We start from the raw sequence: 17,078 nt of genomic DNA on the forward strand, positions 1-17,078 counted from the left end.
TGTATTTGAATTCCTCGTGTGCGATAGACTAGACATAACTACTCGGTTAGAGGATATAGTAAGGAGTCAATAAACAGGGGCTCAACCATATAATAAATACAAAGTATGAAGATTTGAATGAGAATCTCACTAATACTATCTTTTATGAGGCTAAGAAAGATTTGAATCATATACCTAAAAAAAACTTAATCATTCTATTCACTTAGAATATTTACTTATTTTATCATTTTATTATATTTAATGAAAGTTAAGCTTAGTTCTGGTCTGAATTTTAAAAATAAAAACTATTTTTTAATTATTGACTTTTTTTAAAAAATTGCATATGAAAGGAAAATTAATTAGTGAGTTATTTTTAATCTTATGGTTTATTATTTTTGAATTTATGAACACAAACATTTTCATGAAATTGGAAGGACTAAAATATTGTTTGAAATAAAGTATTGGAAATTTCATTTTATGAATAGAAATAAAACGAAGGGTGGAGGCACGTGAGTTGAGTGCGACGAGGTTCCTCCGATCGCCTATATAAGTGGCCAAAAGGACAGTGAATTGGTCGAATTAAGATGAACTACTGATCATCAATCTTCTTCAATCTTCTTCAATCTTTACCATCTCTACAATTCCACTCTTTTTCTCCAATTTTTTTCCCTTTTCGATCCTACTCTCTCTTCTATTTTCTCTCTTCTACAGTACTAAAAGCAATTGAAGTAAGTTTTCGTTAATCCCTTTTCCTGTTCATTTCCTTTCTCAAAGAAGTGTTCGCTTTCCTCTAATGGGTTTTGTTTAGTTTCTGAATTTGGTAAAGGAAACGACTCTTTGAGCATTTCAGTTTCATAAATTTCTCTTCTTTTTCACTGGTAGACTCAACTTACTTTGACCACCGGGGGATTATTGTTCTTTATCATGTTTGAGAATGGAGGAGGGTTTCCCATTTTCACTGAAAATTGTGTGGTTTTAATCCCTCAAGAGTGTTTTGTGGAATGTTATGAGGATTTTTTGTTCTTGGGTTTTTAGTCTCTTGAAATTTCTCTTTGTGCCTGGTGGAAGATTTTGTAATTGGATCTTTAACCATAGGGTTTGCTTTTACATAAATCTATTCTTGAATGGTAGGTGGATCATGATTCATGTGATAAATTGTCATTTCATATACTTTAATGGAACTAAATGAACTACCTTCTGTTTTTCCTCAGTTTCTGCTCCTGATCTCTATTGGTTATGGAAATTTCATTAATTAGTTGCTTAGTTCATTTTCTTTCCTGACGATGTGTTCATGAACTTCAGTTATTTATTACATGGTTCATCCAAAAAAAAAAAAAGAGAGAAAAAGCAAGAGGTTCTTAGTTGTTTGTTTACTTTTGTTTCAGCTCTGTCGTGAAGAAAGGCTTGCTTGCAAATTACAAGCTCTGAATCATTGTGTATTTCTGATCAATCTGCTAGTTTTATTCCTGCTGTACCGACTGAGTTTGTGAAGTTTTCTTTAATCACGATGGGTCTCTCCAGTCTCCCAGCTCCGTCGGAAGGAGTTCTGAACGTGATTCTTGTAAACACTGCTCTATCCATTTCCATGTTCAAATGCATTGTTCGTTTAATCCTTCACATGGTAGGAATCCGTCTCTCATGGCCATCAACTGTAGTCCCATCACCAGATTCCTTTGAAAGCTCCTCAGAGTTGGGAGATCCCAATTGTGGCTCCTCTTGGAATTACCTTGAGATGTTTCGACACCGATGTCCAAGGATTAGATTCGATAAAGTACCGAGTTCAGAACGTCGTGAACATGACTGCTCGGTCTGTTTAACTCAATTTGAACCTGAATCGGCGATAAATCACTTATCATGTGGCCATCTTTTTCACACAGATTGCTTGGAGAAGTGGCTGGACTACTGGAACATCACATGCCCTCTTTGCAGAACTCCTCTAATGTCTGAAGAAGGGAAATCTTGCTTTTGGTGAGTGTTCGGTGCTACAAATCTAGTTAGGGGAAAACTCATGTACAGCACTAGAGACCAAAGTTTGATGTATGTCCTAGAGACCAAAGTTTTGTCCCTGTAAATACATGTTTATGAAGTTCTACGCTTCTAGTTTCTGGCTTGTGCCTTTAGCTTTTAGGTTTTGAGTTAATGCACTATTATTTCACTTTCTTTGTATATGGAATTCTCTGAGTATGCTAAAAGTTCTTCAGCTTCTGTTTGTTTGATATTAAGGTTGACACTTGACAGCATGGGAATTAATTTTCTGAAATTATTGTTTTAATTGATGAGTTGGGGATTGCACAAATCTTGGTGACAACTTATATGCTATATCTTGTAAGTTTTTTTAAGTCAGAATATTGTTTATCCATGGAGCAGGATATTTACTAGAGTATTATGATCATATATCGACTGAGTTCTCACGTTAGTCTTCGGAAAAGAGAAGCTTCAAGAAGTACTTCACTTAGTCTTTCTATAGTTGTCCTTTTCCTCCCTCCTCACTACACTTGACTTGACTTATGTTGGTAAGAGTCATCTTCATAATTCTGTTCAAAACAACCCCCGCTGCTTGTATTCCTTTACTTGGCTGCTAATGGACTGTAGCTAGAACAAGGCACGGTTCAAATACCAAGTCTTTCCTATTCGACGTTTCTTGCAGTTTTCAGCCTCCTTAAACCTACTAAAATCAAAGTGAAAGCCTCCTCTACTATATGCTGTGATGCTGAAAACTGCCTTCTCTCCCTCACTTATCTTCGTGAAACTGAACATTACAGTTGCTCCATGGAAATCGAGCAGCTCCATCTATGAGATAGTCAACGTGATTCTGTAGATCATATGCTTGAATACCAAAAGGGTAGAACGAGAATGGACTCCAAAATGAAGAGAGAGAGTATAGACTAACGTTTTGAAAGAAATTAAACAGGTTGATAATAGCTTTCGAGAACTTCTCCCTCGAGCTTGAGCTACACATATCTCCCTCTTACGACCTTACCTTACTAGGATAAGTTCTCTATGTTGTACAACCATTTCCTTGAATTTTAAAAAACATATATATGCCCATCTTCCTTTGTAACTTTCTGCTACCAACCTGTCTTTATTCTTCCATGTAAAGTAATGTAATTCAAGAGTCAACAGTAAGATGTTGACACGGTCAAATGAATATCTGTTAGAGGAAGCGTTAGGGATAAATAAACTAAAGAAAGAATATTTCAATTTTGTTTTGTTGGTTCTTTTGTTAAATATCTTGCGTTTGTTGATTGTCAGGTACAGCTATCACTATCAGATTTTGGCACTCCAGCAAGTTGGACATCCAACTTGATACAACCCAGAAGTTTATAAATGAATATATCTAGAGGTTGTTTAACCTTTAGCTGGCATCACCCAACCTTTTTTCTTAAGATTTCTTATCTTCTTTTCTTGTTCAAAATTTGTTTTGGCTTAGTTTCTTGCTTTTGTCCTCTACAATAATTTGTTTGATGTTTGGAAGAAAAAAAAAAACTCTATTCCTATAGATTGTTGCATGCTGTGAATGAAACAAAATACAGAGAAAAGATCTACCAAAAGAAGAAAAAATAAAGGAGATGCAGGGAACTGGAGTTGAAACTTGAACAGTTTTCATAATTGTAAAAACTTAATATTGCAAAACCAAATCAAAGTATATTTTGGCCCAATTTCTTTTAGCCCCATCAATCAAATAGTCCAAAAGATCTCAAAAATGGCAAACACTGGTTTTTGAAGCAACATTCAAGCTCTCAAATTTTCTATATTGGGCTTTGCTCCTGTGATGAGATAGTGACTTGTAGCTTGAATGAGGTTGAGATGATTATGTACACCTAATTAGTGGCCATGGTTAGTTTTTCACTAGCATTAGGAAGCATTGAAGAAGGAAAACATATAGTAAAATCCCAATGCTTGAAAAATTAACTTGGAAGAAGACAGATAAAAGATTTGAGTTGACAATGAAGGACAACCCCAAATTCTGTTCAAATTAATTTGTTCTTTGACTATTGCTCGTGGGAAAACATACTTGAGAATCACCTTTACTTGATAAGAATGGTGAATTTGTTTTAATGACAAATGCTCAAACGCTTAGATGGAGAGTGTAAGGGATTGATATGGGAGAGAGAATGAAACTGGTGATATGGAGAGAGGAGAGTGTCAACAGTCAACAATTTTAAGGAAATAATTAGATAAATTCGTAATACACTTGAAGTTTTAATTTATATATATTGAAATTAATATCAAACTAAAAGAAAGATACGTTTTTTTTTTTTTATCTGTTTTTATACTTGAGAGGATAATTAGTAGACAATTTTCAGGTTTTTTTTTTCTTTTTTGTAATTTTTCTGATATTTTATTTGATAAGTATTAGTTTTTTAAATTAAAAAGATTGATTTTTCTAATGCGACGAGTGAAATGATACAACATATGGTCGGATGTTTAGCATAAACAGTCACACACTATATAAAGTATAACATTCTGTAAGAAAATTACTTGTTTTAATGTAATATGTTATGTTTCACATAATTTGGGAGTCATACAAAACTATCATAGATAGTTTACGCAAGTTAAAACATATGACAAAATGTAAGAACGATCAAGACATATGATAGACGAAGAGTTTTCTTATATATTTTCACATTGTATTTATATAAAAGAAAAAAAGATTTAATTCATGACCTTTAACTATTTTTCAATTATAAACAATGACTAAAAATACAATTGTAGTTTTTTATAAGAAATTGTATTAATATACTATCTAATTGTTAACCTTTAGAAAAAAGGAGAAAAAAAAAACGATCATGACACTTTTTTTCATAGTGCGAATATGACATAATTAGTTATATGTATTAGAGGAAGTAACAACTCTGGCAAGGCAAGAAAGTTATCATCTTCCCCGTTAAAAAGTGGAAAGGTGCTGGGAGATAAAAAGACAAGACTAGGTTTTACAACCCAAAATTTCTGCTCCAATCTCAAAGGTCTTTTTATTTGTCATTATTGCTAGACTACGTGCAATTGCATATTCAGACTGACAAAACCTTTCAAAATATCAAGTTTGATTTGTTGTAGTGCTAATCAAGCGGTTTTGTTCTTCTAAAGATGACATTCCTCCCCATTTGAATTGTAAGTCTCAATAAATTTGTTATGCACTTTCTTTTTGTTCCACAACTGATGTAAACATTTCCTGACAAAATCCACAATATTTTTCCGTTCAAGTGTATTTGAAATCTGCTATCATAGCCAGTAATTTCAACTTTCAATCTTCACTCCTTGCTATAGTCGGCCTCAATGGCCAAACCATTCTGTGACCATGGCAAAAGAGGGAAAATTCATTGAGGCAGGAAAGGGTTCAATTCAGACCCTAGAGGGAACCCCTCCTTCATGAAAAGAGGAGTTCTCCCTTGAAACAACAATATAATGACAAATGAAATATGGTGGGCCATCAAGTTCTTTTCTGACTGTAAAGAAAATCACCTGAACAGAATTGAAAAAGTGAATGAAACTTGACAGTTGACATAAGCTTTCCATACAGACCCCATGATTACTCTTAGGAGAATACAAAGTTGTATAGAATCCATAATCAAAAGTTGAAAATTGATTCTCATGGTTCTGTTACTCCAAGTAGTAGTCTAATTTTTAATCAACTGCTGCTACAATGGTAGTTCACACTTCAAACATGGAAGGAAATGAAGAAACGTCACATTTGTAGAAGAAAAAAAATAGAATAATATAAGAAAAATAATAATGGTAAAGGTCATGTCTAATTGAGGAAGATGAGAACTAAAGTATTAAAATATAAATCAGTCAACCAAAACAATTCACATTTTCTGGATTACATGAATACAACTTTTTTTTTCTTGCTATCATCAAATAACTTTACAGGTAAGGTAGCTGAAAAATTAAAGAAGGAAAAATTCTTCACCAGCCTATATCTTACCTTTCTTTCAAAAGCCCCTATAAGATCTCCAAATTAAAGAAGAAAGAATGCAAAAAGATTTCTCAACACTTTTGACTCGCAAATTCTCTCAGTTTGAAGAATTCAACAATAGAAACGCTCGAAAAAGCTTATCAAATGAAGAATTGAGAGAGAGAGAGAGAGAGAGAGAGAAAGAAAGAGAGAGAGAGAGAGGGAGAGATATTCCATATAGCACCAGCTGCAAGAAATAGAACAACTGCACATGCCTAGTTGAACTAACTTAAAATGGTAAATATCTGTTATAGGTGGGCTTCACCTTTCATGTACTCACTTCAAGCAAACAGTAGAATCAGTCTTTTCCTGCTCCTCTAAAACATTCTCCAGTCAATAGCCAACTCTTCCCCTGATATTCTTTTCTCGATCCACAATTGCTGGGAGCTCTCCCAAAAATCCCAATATTAATTTTTTAAGAAAAAAGCTTCTGATTTGTAGTTACCTAATAGTTACTCGGCCAATTCATCTGCGAGTGTTGAGGTTGTTGATAAATGCTACCTCCGGGTCCTACCGTATCGACTCCTCCTCCAGGCACGGCTTGTGATTGTTGCAGAAGCGGGTGAACTGTTCCTGGAGTTACTGCTTGTGCTGGGTGATAGATACTGGCAAATGTACCATGACCTGTCTGTGTTGGTGTAAAGGTCACATGTTGACCCTGTGGTGGAAGGTTGTAGAACGAATTAGTGGGCAAATTCGACATATCTCTTCCGGGTGCACCAATCCACACAGCTGAACCTTCACTCTAAATACGAAGAGGAAAAGGATCCAATTATTGTTCATTCAACAAACTTCAAGATATTGCACATCTAGTAAGGGCTACTTCATATTTCTTTTTAACAAATTATTTGCTAAACTATATTCTTTAAATACTTTTTTCAATTATGAAGTAATTTGAAAATATGTTATTTGGTATTTGTTCACTATGAAGCTGTTAGTACTTGAAAGAATCGTTCATCATCATACATCAGCAGTTACTTAATAAAATTTTCAACGAAAGGCACGCAACCGTGATATATTATTTCTTTCTTTTCCCTTTTTCATTTTCTTCCTTCTACCAAACACGATTTCTGACTTGAAAACTTCCATCTTCCACTATTGCAAAAGAAACCAATCAAGTAGAGGTTCCAGTTTTTTTAGTTTGACGTGAATGTTGGCGCAAACAATAAAGCGGCCTATGGATTCCTCCAGTTCATCAGAGCTCCATGATGCTTGTAACTATTACATCCTCATTTTATTGTCTATTACAAAATGGATGATTTGTCACTTCCCACCCCAGATTACCAACTAAACCTAAGATGAGTTGGGACAACAGTAGACCCCAATTCAATTCTTCATCCAACTTCTCCTACAGTGTTCAGTGTTTTTCTCCATTGCACACTTGAAGTTTATTGTCGTTATAACTTGCCGTAGGCCAAAGGTGTGATGACAGTGGTGACAGGGAACAGAAAAAACAATATCAAACTATGACTATTTAAGTTGAAGGGTTCTTAAAGTGTACAGTTCTCACAGTTAGTTTATTCTCTTTTGGCATGTATATTGACACTCCCATGCCCACTGTCACCATTTAGCATGTACGATAATTACTTTATGGATTATCTTATTAATTTGAAGAGAATGAAAATTAAAGGGCAGCACCAACCTGTGGTCCAGTGATGTATACACTATTTTCCTTGAACTGCGATGCACCAAGGTCCTCATTAGCGGTGGTATTTGCAGCTGGTGCAGCAGAGCTAGGACTATAGCCTGATGCTGAAGAGCCATAAGGGCCATAACCACTGGGCACGCCAATGTGAGATGAGTTACCAGAATTGGCTCCCATCTTGTATTGTGGAATTGAATATTTAACTGCAGCAGTTGCTGCTGGCGGAGCTGGATAGATATTGCCTCCTTGAGGTTGTTGAGGAAATGGATTATTGCCAACAAATTGATGGATGGGGGGAGGTGGAACATAGAAGGGGGAGAAATAATGACCATATGGTAGGTAGTTGGGGGGATAATGAGAAATATGGACCCCAGTTGGAGGTCGAAAAACGGGGACAGGCTGCTGAGTCACAGCTATGGAGCTCTGCATGAGCCCAGCGGCTTGAGTTAACAGTGCTGTTGGACCTGCTGTAGTCAAAACCACACCCTACAAGCAAACAAACAACAGCATAAATACTGGTTTTAAAACAAATAAAGTAATTTGCATTGTTGCAAGTTCTGTTGTTGTGTAGGGTGAAAGCAAAATACGTAGGGGTTTATTGATCATAATCTTAAGCATCCAATAACAAACCAAACTCAAAATAAGAATAACAGGAGATTATCACTACAAGCAATCTAGTACAAGAGACAGATTGAAGGATGAACAAAGCGCGACAATCTAATACCCAATAGAGTTCCCTAAACTGGTGATGATTGATTAAAACAGCAAGCAGATTATGGAAGAGATTTTTTAAAAGATCCAAGAGCTCTCCCGGCTGTAATTCAAACAGTAGAAAACAATACAAGCATACAAAAAGAACAATAAAGTCCCAGATAGTTAGTAATTTAACTGCAACAGGATCTTCAAGAAGTCAATCATGTACCAGGGTAACATAACAATTAACCCCTTATAACATTTGTCTGAATGAAGACCTAAACGAACAACAATAATGAAAAACCTGAGTACCTCTTGAGGAGATTGAGAGCTTGAAGGAGACAACAACGCAACATTGCCATTGTACTTAGCAGCAACTCCAGGAGAAAGAAAGGGGGAAAGTCGACCATCACTCTCACCCGACCGGTAAAACTGGGCATAGTAACTCGAAGGATCAAAAGGTTGTTGAACCTACAAGAAATGTAGCAAATATGAAATTTCCAATAAATTTTATAGGACAATGAAGCTCATTGGCATGACCACCATGACACTATGAAGAATGAAATAGCCACTCTAAATCAATAAGGAGATTCATATCTAAAATTGTGAGACACTGGAGATGTTACAAGTTAACCATACAAAACTTGAGTTCAGCATATAATAAAGCATTATGTATGTTAGATACTCTGAGGATGTTACAAGTTAACCTTACAAAACTTAACAGATCGGCATATAATAAAGCATTATATTGAGTGCTTACGACAAAGCTGGGAAGACGAGAAGCATCGCGGCCTTGAGAATCAGAGTTTTCAACAGCTGTAATCTGACTCCCAACTACAGGGGAGATAAATCCAAAACTGTAACTTGAAGAAGTTTGGGGAACGGAGTTTGTGTGACCTCCGGAAGGTAATACTGTCTCCTGCTTTAAATCATTGAACTCCTGAATTGTGCTTGATGGAAGTTCACCTCCACTGGTCGATAAATCCTCAGGCACACAAACAGGGGATTGTGGATGATCAGGAGAATCCACTTCTTCAGTACTTCTCAAGGCATTGGGATAACTGAAAGGAAATCATGTAAGTTTTGTAAAAAAAGGTTTTTACACCAATTTCTCATTCTTCACTAATAAGAAATAATATTACCCCCACGTAATAACCCCCCCACAGAAATTTTTTTTTCATTCTAATATGAAATACTTTCCACATCTTACTATGATCACCAAAATAACAGCAGAGAGAGAGAGAGCTAGATGGATCATTATAGCATATGGACTACCAGCACTATTAACTTTTCTAATACAATAATTTACTAGAAAAGAAAAAAAGAAAAGAAGTACTAGAAGGAATTCTAACACACACACACACACACACAAAAAGAAGAATAAAAATAAAAAATTAGAATTTAAACCACGATATACAATATTTTTAAATCAAAAACAGGGAAGTACTCTCGATGCATATAAGAGACACTGGAAATGAAGTTGCAAACAGACTTCTGTACAAAACGACATCTTGATACCCCTACTTAATTCCCAAATGAATCGAATAACAGTCAGAGGAGCAAATAAAAAAGAGCTTTAAAAACCCAAAAAAAAAAACGAAACAAAATTTGGTTCGATAAAAGTAAAATACTCAGCCAATGACATAGTTAAAAACAAATTAAGAGCTGTAATTGCCGACCTCGAAGCTTCATCCTCTACATTTTCATCGCCATCCACTGACGCTTCAGAAACGGGTGTATGTTTCTGGTCACTCTCTTGACCGCTTGGAACAATGGCAGAAACCCCAAAACCAATGCCAAAACTTCCAAAGCTTAGCTTTGATCGTTCAGATTCAGGAACCTGGATGTGGTTCGGAAGAATAACAAGCTGGCTTTTTGACACATGCAACTCTTCTAATTTCTTCTGCAGTTTCATAGTAGCCTCTTCCGAATCAAGGACCCTCGAAACAGGCTCTAAATGTTCAGTCACATCAATGGTAACGCCTGGAACCTCAGATGCAGCAGCAGCCCCACTGACAGTTCTCGATTGCTGTATAGCAACGGAACTTGTCGTCTTTGGTTTCCATTCCTTATTAGAACTAGCTGTCATGTATGTAAACCACATAAAAGAAGTCACTATTATGTGCATGTTAAAGTTTTTTTAACAAAGATTAAAAATTAAAATCAAGTGGACCAAACATCTGAATACAAAACCTTGAATTCAACCAAGTGGTCATATGTAGTAGACTACTTAACTAAGCCAATTAGAGATATAGATTAGATGAATTTCTCAACTACTGTGTTGTAATACTCAACAATAATGTCAATGATTATTCCATCCAAGATTTGAATAGGAACTGGTGAGTTTTAATGTTCCTTTTTAGTTGATCTCTCTTATTTGGAATTTTACTTTGTTTTGTTTACTTTTTATTTTGGAGCAATGATCTCTTTTCATTTCCGGAATGAAAAGCTTGGCATCCTTAGAAAAAATAATCAAGGAATGTTTGGAGTTTTCATAACGTGAGTATTGATCGATCAAGGAATATTTCGCTAGAATGCCCCTCGTTTTTGTCAAGCTTTGGAAGACTGAAATCCTAAGGAGAAGAAATTGAAAGCTTTGAGTCCTCAATGGAATTTCCATGAACATTAGAGGTAATATCATTCAAAAGTTTGGCGTTAGTCTGGCTTCAAACAAAAATTCGCCGGACATAATTGAGGTGACTTTAGTTTTTTCTTTCTTTTTTCTTGAAACAGAGACTTTAGTTTTTTCTTTCCTTGACCATGATCATTATCTCTATCCTTATATATGTATAAACTATTATAACATAGGATAGTATAAAGGAAAAACGAAACCAACAGAACCAAGCAAGTCTTTGGAGAGGATCCAATTACGGAAGTTTATCCCTTTTTTCAACTTTTTTGAAGGAGATGTCAAGAATGGATGGTCTTTATGTCAAGAGAATGGAGACGTGAGTTATCATTTGGTTGTCTTTGTAAGTTATCAATTTTGTGATATGAAGAATAGAGCCATCAGAACTCCAAGTATTATCACAAGGAATCAAATCGGCACATAGAGAAACCGATACAAGACTAATTTTATACCTATATGAGAAACAATTACTTGTGGCTGTTTATTATGATTTGAAGGTAAACTAGCATTGTCAACTGAAGTAGTCAAGTCGATGTAGAGGAACCAAAACAAATGTTGTACCTTTATGAGAACCAATTACTTGTTGTGGCCGTTTATTATGATTAGAAGGTAAACTAGCACTAGAGCTGCCCTGTAATGACACAGAAGGTGGCGAAATCTCATTGAGCAGGCTCTCCTCAACTTTTGGAGATTTAACTCGTTGATTTTCTTGAGCCAGAGAGTTGCTGATCTCCAAAGTCTCTATTTCACCCAATGCAAAAAAAAAGTATTAGTTTAACCATAAGTCAAAAGATTACAACAGTAATGGAAGAAACAAATTGATAGTCCTGTGCTGACCAAGAATTAATTTATTTTCCACGAGATTAGCTGTGCTTGATTCATTAGGATGCGATAAGCTTGCCCCATCACATTTAATTGCATCCACCGGACCTGGTAGTTGTGCATCACTGGATGGATCTAAAGATGAGGAGCTCAATGCTGTTGATGAACACGCCACTGTGATTGGTACTACGCTGTTGTCAGAGTTCGGTATGGGCCGCTCACTTGAGAGCCTTGTACCAAGCGCTCGGTTTGGGTTCTTGTTTGCATTTATAGGAGGCAATGCACTCCCCTTACCACTTATGTCCGCTGAAGATGAAGTTGCTTCAGAAACATTTCCGGTAGCTACATTTGTGGCACCATTTCCAACAGATGGGGAACTGCAAAAGACACCCTTATCATCTACTTGTTCAAAATATTCATGCTCAAGGTTACATGTAAAATTGCAACTTAGACAATCAACTTAGAACAATTGAGAATACAAAATGAAACATAATCACCTTGTTACTGGTATTTTTTCTTTATTTTTTGTCTCTTGAGAAGTAGGCATGGATAACGAGCCACTCTTCTCAATTGATTGATTTACTCCATTCTCTCTTCCAGGTCCAGGGTTCCGGCCACCCCCAGTATCTGATCACAAATAGGAGTTTACAAATAAAACAACTAACATTACCAGATTGAACTCATCAATACTGAGAAAAAAACTGGAAAAACCCAAGGAAAATTCATAACAACAAAGCACTGATGGCTTTTGAAAAAAGAAAAAGAACTGATATTAAACAAGTCTTTGTGGTATCTTAAATACATCATAACATAAAGTGAACAAAAGAAATGCTATGGTGCTTATGATATAAACATACAAAATGCAGCAGAAGCAAATATCTTTCACAACAGCTTACCATGAGAAATATAACGAGGAGAAGAATTTATACGACCACCTCTACCACCCCTTCCCTGCATGCCTGTTTTCCACCGTGACTCTACAGACTCTCGATTGTTTGCATTCTACAATAACAGTATTTTGAGTTTGTTGGGTGGGAGATAAAGAATTAGTTCATTGTTTAGGTTAGAAAGCTTATCAAACAAAAACCAATCAAACACGTAAGACAGAACACCTTAAACAATGTGCGTTCAGAGATGAATGGTCACATTACCAAAACAAAACAAATCATCAATTTGATCAATAGAAAGATGAAATGATTATGCCTCTTCATCAATGGTCCTCCCCCGAGAAGACAGCAATAATAACAATAATTAACGAGCCCAATGGGTTGAAATAACTCAAGGCTCACAGACATAATAGATGATATCTACTAAACAAAATGTGGGTACCATAAGGAATCAACATGCTGTAATAGGTGTTACCTCTTTTCTCCTCTCACGTTTGCTCTTCACTTCATGAAATGTATCTGAAGAACAACATGGACCGCTGTTAATATTGTCTAAACAAACACAAAGAAAAGAAGTAGGAAGGTGGGAAACAAGAACCGCTTTCTTTTATCTTTTAAATAGAAATGGAAAAGTTCATAAAACTAGGAAAATTCTCAAAAACACCCAACCAAGGGGGCTTTCTTTTTATTATTAATATTGAAGTTCCAATTACCCACTAAAACTCAGTTACAAATAGTTACAAGGGGAAAAACTAACATACAATAAAAGAGTTTGAATTAATAGTTTAGGGTACGAGTGCCATGATAAATAAAATTCAACAGAAGCTTCTGGCCAGAGAACAAACAGCTTTCTCTAAAACCTATTCTATAGTAATTTATGACAACCTAAAAAGTCAGCAGTTCAAGAAACAAAGATATCGAAGTGAAAACTAATCAGTAGATGCAAGACTTTACTATGTCCAGTACACGGGAAATCAGATAGTTATCCATTCTTGGGAAGAACTGTGACATGCTCAAATTGTTGGTATTCTCCCTTGCATTGAAAAAAATACCTTATAAATGATGAAACCCACTATAATTGATGAATATTACAAAGAAAAATACACAAGAAATCATTCGTTGATGAAAATTGATAATAAAAGTAAAACAATACTATGTCCAAAAGGTTAATGTTGTTTAGTGGCAAGGTTTGCACAACCTCAAAAGGCCCAACAAAAGCATGAACCTTGTTCCTAATGTAAACTATTTGAAAAACGTCAGTTTTCCAATAAATCAACCAATAAACTGGAGAGTAAAGAAAAAAAGAAAACCCAAAATGAAAGCAACCAGCAGACTAAAGCCCCATTACAAGTTCAAGATATTGAATAAAACAAGATCCCATCCATTATCATAAACAACCCAAAGCTCCTTAAAAAAGATTGTAAACTAATAAAAAAAATTCCCACATAAGAGAAGTTAAAATGGTTCTAAAGTAAACTCCACTTTCGTAAAAGTGGAGGGATCAAAACCGCCAAGAGAGGATATGTTAATCCAATTGAAGTTCAGTCATTAAAATAAGCAAAGAAAATAAACTGAAACAACACGATAGTGGAATTAATGTCAGCTCGAATTTCCACTAAAGCAGGAGACGAGAGCTGAAATCCAAGAACCCCACAACCCAGAAGTCGATGAACTCCATAAAGACCACAAAACAGAGAAGGGTACACCAAAGTTTGGATCACAGACGATTCAAAGAGCAAAGCAATGAAAACCCAGAAGAGCAAAAGAGTCGTAGAAGCAAAAGGAAAAAGTACCCTGAAGAAGAAGCTTTTGAGCAGTCTCATTGGGATCCATAGAACATTCTTTAAGCATTGCAAAAATCTCATCATCACTATGATTGCCCGTGATCTCCTTAATATTCTCGATCGTCTTCCTCACACTGTTGGGGATTGAAGAAGCCCTAGACCCACCACCACTCATCCTTCTTCACAACCAAGAAACCCCAAATACAGGATGAAGAAAGAAAAAGAAAAAAACTTGAGAGAGAGAGAGAGAGAGAGAGAGAGAGAAAAGAAAAAACAGTAATCGGTGAAAAGGGGCAGAAGAGAAGGGGTAAAAGTGAAGAAAAACAAAGAGAAAGAACAGCAAACAGAGAAGAAAAAACCAGATTTGAGAGGGTATGGAGGAAAACTAAGGTGTGAGAGAAAGGGGAGAGGGGTTTGTAAAAAAAAAAAAAAAAAAGAAAAAATTGATCTATTTGGTTGTGAAGAAGACGAAGAAGAACAAAGAGGGAAAGAAATGAAAGGGGAAGAGAGAGAAGTGTTCTAGGAAGCGAGTAGTGTAATAGAGGAGTTTAGGGCTTTTTGGGGATTTCACCATTCTTTTTTTTCATATTTGTTTATTATTATTATTATTATTATTTGTAATAATATGAGAAAGAAAATTACATGAAATGTCTTTTAAGGATATGCTGTCCGGCTGAATTAGAAATCATACATTAGGTTTAATTCAATTGCTTTTCATTTAAATATTCTAATACCTTATCAGTATGCCATCCTCCATTGTCAAAACCAACCTTATGAGTTGCACCAGAGTCTACTTCAACATCACATATTTAATTCTTTCATTCACAATAAAAAAAATTGTATCACTTAATTTGGATATCAAATATACTGTGCAAGAGTCTATTTTATTGGATTTATTGTGTTTTTTTAAGTTGGATTCATATTCGACATTCACCTTCACAGTTTTTTCTTATTCTTTTTCAATTCAATAGTTATAGGGTGAAAGATCGAATCATAAACTATAGAGTCGTAATTGGGATATGTTTACAAAAAAAAATGTATTAGTCAATAAATTGTTGTTGTTTGAATTTTGTTCAAGCGTAAGAGTGGTGAAAACAATATCAATTCAAATTGAAGTTTGAAATTTGTCGAACAACATGAACCACTTAGATTGCATTTTCTTTAGTTCAATTATTTTAATCATTTGAGTTATATTTTCTTTTTGTAATCCATACATATGAGGTTGAAAAATTCAAACTTTTGATCGATCACTAGATTCCAACATCGAAATAATTTGTTGACATTACAATATCTTAACTAAAAGAATTGTGTTTAATTAGACATTACTGAATTGATATAATCTTTTAAGCTCATGTTGACAAAATGACATTTGTCTTTTAAAAAATATGCTATGGTTGCCTTTGCTACATTAATGTTAATAGTCATATTCATATTAATTTTATTTTTTCAACAAATATTTATATTTGTTAACGCTTGCTATTTTGTTGACATTGCAGTTCGATAATACTATAAATCACAAATTAAAATGCTTAAGCAAAAATAAAAACAAGTTATCATACTCGTTTACCTAATTCTTAATAAGTAACGCACGAACAAGTCAGATCAGTCGCACGATATTAATGATGAATGACATAATTATAACAAACTTACTTAAATACAACAAATAACCGTCGTATGTCTTCTTTGCACCATGAATTACACTTGTCTCATTAAACTCAAGTTCAAGTAGGATAACACAAATAAGTTTACTATTAAACTTGGTAGATAGTCGCATTATTCGAGCCTATTACAAAATGTGTCACATCATTCATATATAAAGTATCATTTAACATTTACTATTAATATACATTCATTATCACACATGTATATAGAACGTAAATAAGTATATCTATGCATGACAACTATATCTAAATAGTTATAATGCATACAACAAGAGATCATTTAACTCTTAAAAAGATATTCATCAAGAATGGAAATGCATGACAAATATAATTGTTTAGCCTCAATGATTTTCACATACTTATGCACAAAAATCTCCCGAACTAAAACACGATATATTAATCCTTTTATAATCACGTTAGAATAATTCTTAATTTTTTTATGTTCCCAATTAAAATAGATATTGTAATAATGTTATATTTTACCATTTCTTTTAAGAGGGTAATTTTTTAAACCTAATAATCAAACTCAATTTAAAATTATTTGTAAATTTGACAAACAGATTTAGTTTTTGAAATTTATTAACTAGACACGTAATTAATTATTGTTCTCAATAGTGTTTAATCAATAAAATTAACTTTAATTTGTTAGTAGTATTGAATCTCCTACCTTATGAAATAACTTTACAAAGTCTATATGTCCATTTTTCTACCTCTCTAAGTTTGTTATACATTACAAAAACAATAAAAAGACACTATCATCTGAGTTGAAGGATATAATCAATCAATTTGATATAATAATCAATATAGTTGTTTATTATAAGAATTTTTGTATGTAGGAAATCACAATTCACAAACTAAAATAATTATAATTTGTGCTTGTCTTGTAGTTGAAATTACATTCCCTAATCTAAAAAGACGCTAATAAACTAAAGACGATACAATATATTTGAAAAAATGAATCAAATCCTACCCTTTACCATTTTCAAATTTTAATCAATTTGAATCTAGTATCGAGATCAATG

The 17,078-nt window shown here is 34.4% G+C and overlaps 2 protein-coding genes across 3 annotated transcripts; one reads left to right on the plus strand and one right to left on the minus strand.

Annotated features, from left to right (window-relative positions):
- The first annotated feature begins 533 nt into the window (after positions 1-533).
- LOC101215843 (probable E3 ubiquitin-protein ligase XERICO) lies at positions 534-2,251 on the plus strand. Its single transcript, XM_004144507.3, has 2 exons — positions 534-707; positions 1,365-2,251. Exon 2 carries the CDS (start codon positions 1,487-1,489, stop codon positions 1,949-1,951), a length of 465 nt encoding a protein of 154 aa, XP_004144555.3. The 5' UTR covers positions 534-707; positions 1,365-1,486; the 3' UTR covers positions 1,952-2,251.
- A 3,481-nt stretch (positions 2,252-5,732) lies between these two features.
- On the minus strand, positions 5,733-14,869 carry LOC101212400 (GBF-interacting protein 1-like). Of its 2 annotated transcripts, none has more exons than XM_004144574.3 (11): positions 14,405-14,869; positions 13,087-13,130; positions 12,621-12,726; positions 12,222-12,351; positions 11,740-12,101; positions 11,464-11,643; positions 9,953-10,355; positions 9,034-9,334; positions 8,586-8,744; positions 7,578-8,066; positions 5,733-6,680 (listed from the first exon to the last, which is right to left on the minus strand). In XM_004144574.3, the coding sequence occupies exons 1-11, from the start codon at positions 14,568-14,570 to the stop codon at positions 6,381-6,383; spliced, it is 2,640 nt and encodes an 879-aa protein (XP_004144622.1). In that variant the 5' UTR covers positions 14,571-14,869; the 3' UTR covers positions 5,733-6,380. The 2 variants fall into 2 exon arrangements, with proteins under 2 accessions (XP_004144622.1, XP_011658652.1); XM_011660350.2 differs by lacking the exon at positions 14,405-14,869 and adding an exon at positions 13,566-13,642.
- Between the last annotated feature and the right edge of the window lie 2,209 nt (positions 14,870-17,078).

The sequence above is a fragment of the Cucumis sativus genome, chromosome 7, assembly GCF_000004075.3.
Source record: "Cucumis sativus cultivar 9930 chromosome 7, Cucumber_9930_V3, whole genome shotgun sequence".
NCBI lineage: Eukaryota > Viridiplantae > Streptophyta > Magnoliopsida > Cucurbitales > Cucurbitaceae > Cucumis > Cucumis sativus.

What these genes read in the sequence shown, in the direction of transcription:
- LOC101215843 (XM_004144507.3), top strand. Translation starts at nt 1,487, where the DNA reads ATGGGTCTCTCCAGTCTCCCAGCTCCGTCGGAAGGAGTTCTGAACGTG.
- LOC101212400 (XM_004144574.3), bottom strand. Translation starts at nt 14,570, where the DNA reads ATGAGTGGTGGTGGGTCTAGGGCTTCTTCAATCCCCAACAGTGTGAGG. An exon ending in TCAAAAGCTTCTTCTTCAGG is followed by an intron (nt 13,131 to 14,404) that starts GTACTTTTTCCT and finishes GTTGTTCTTCAG; the next exon opens with ATACATTTCATGAAGTGAAG. An exon ending in TCCTCGTTATATTTCTCATG is followed by an intron (nt 12,352 to 12,620) that starts GTAAGCTGTTGT and finishes ATTTGTGATCAG; the next exon opens with ATACTGGGGGTGGCCGGAAC.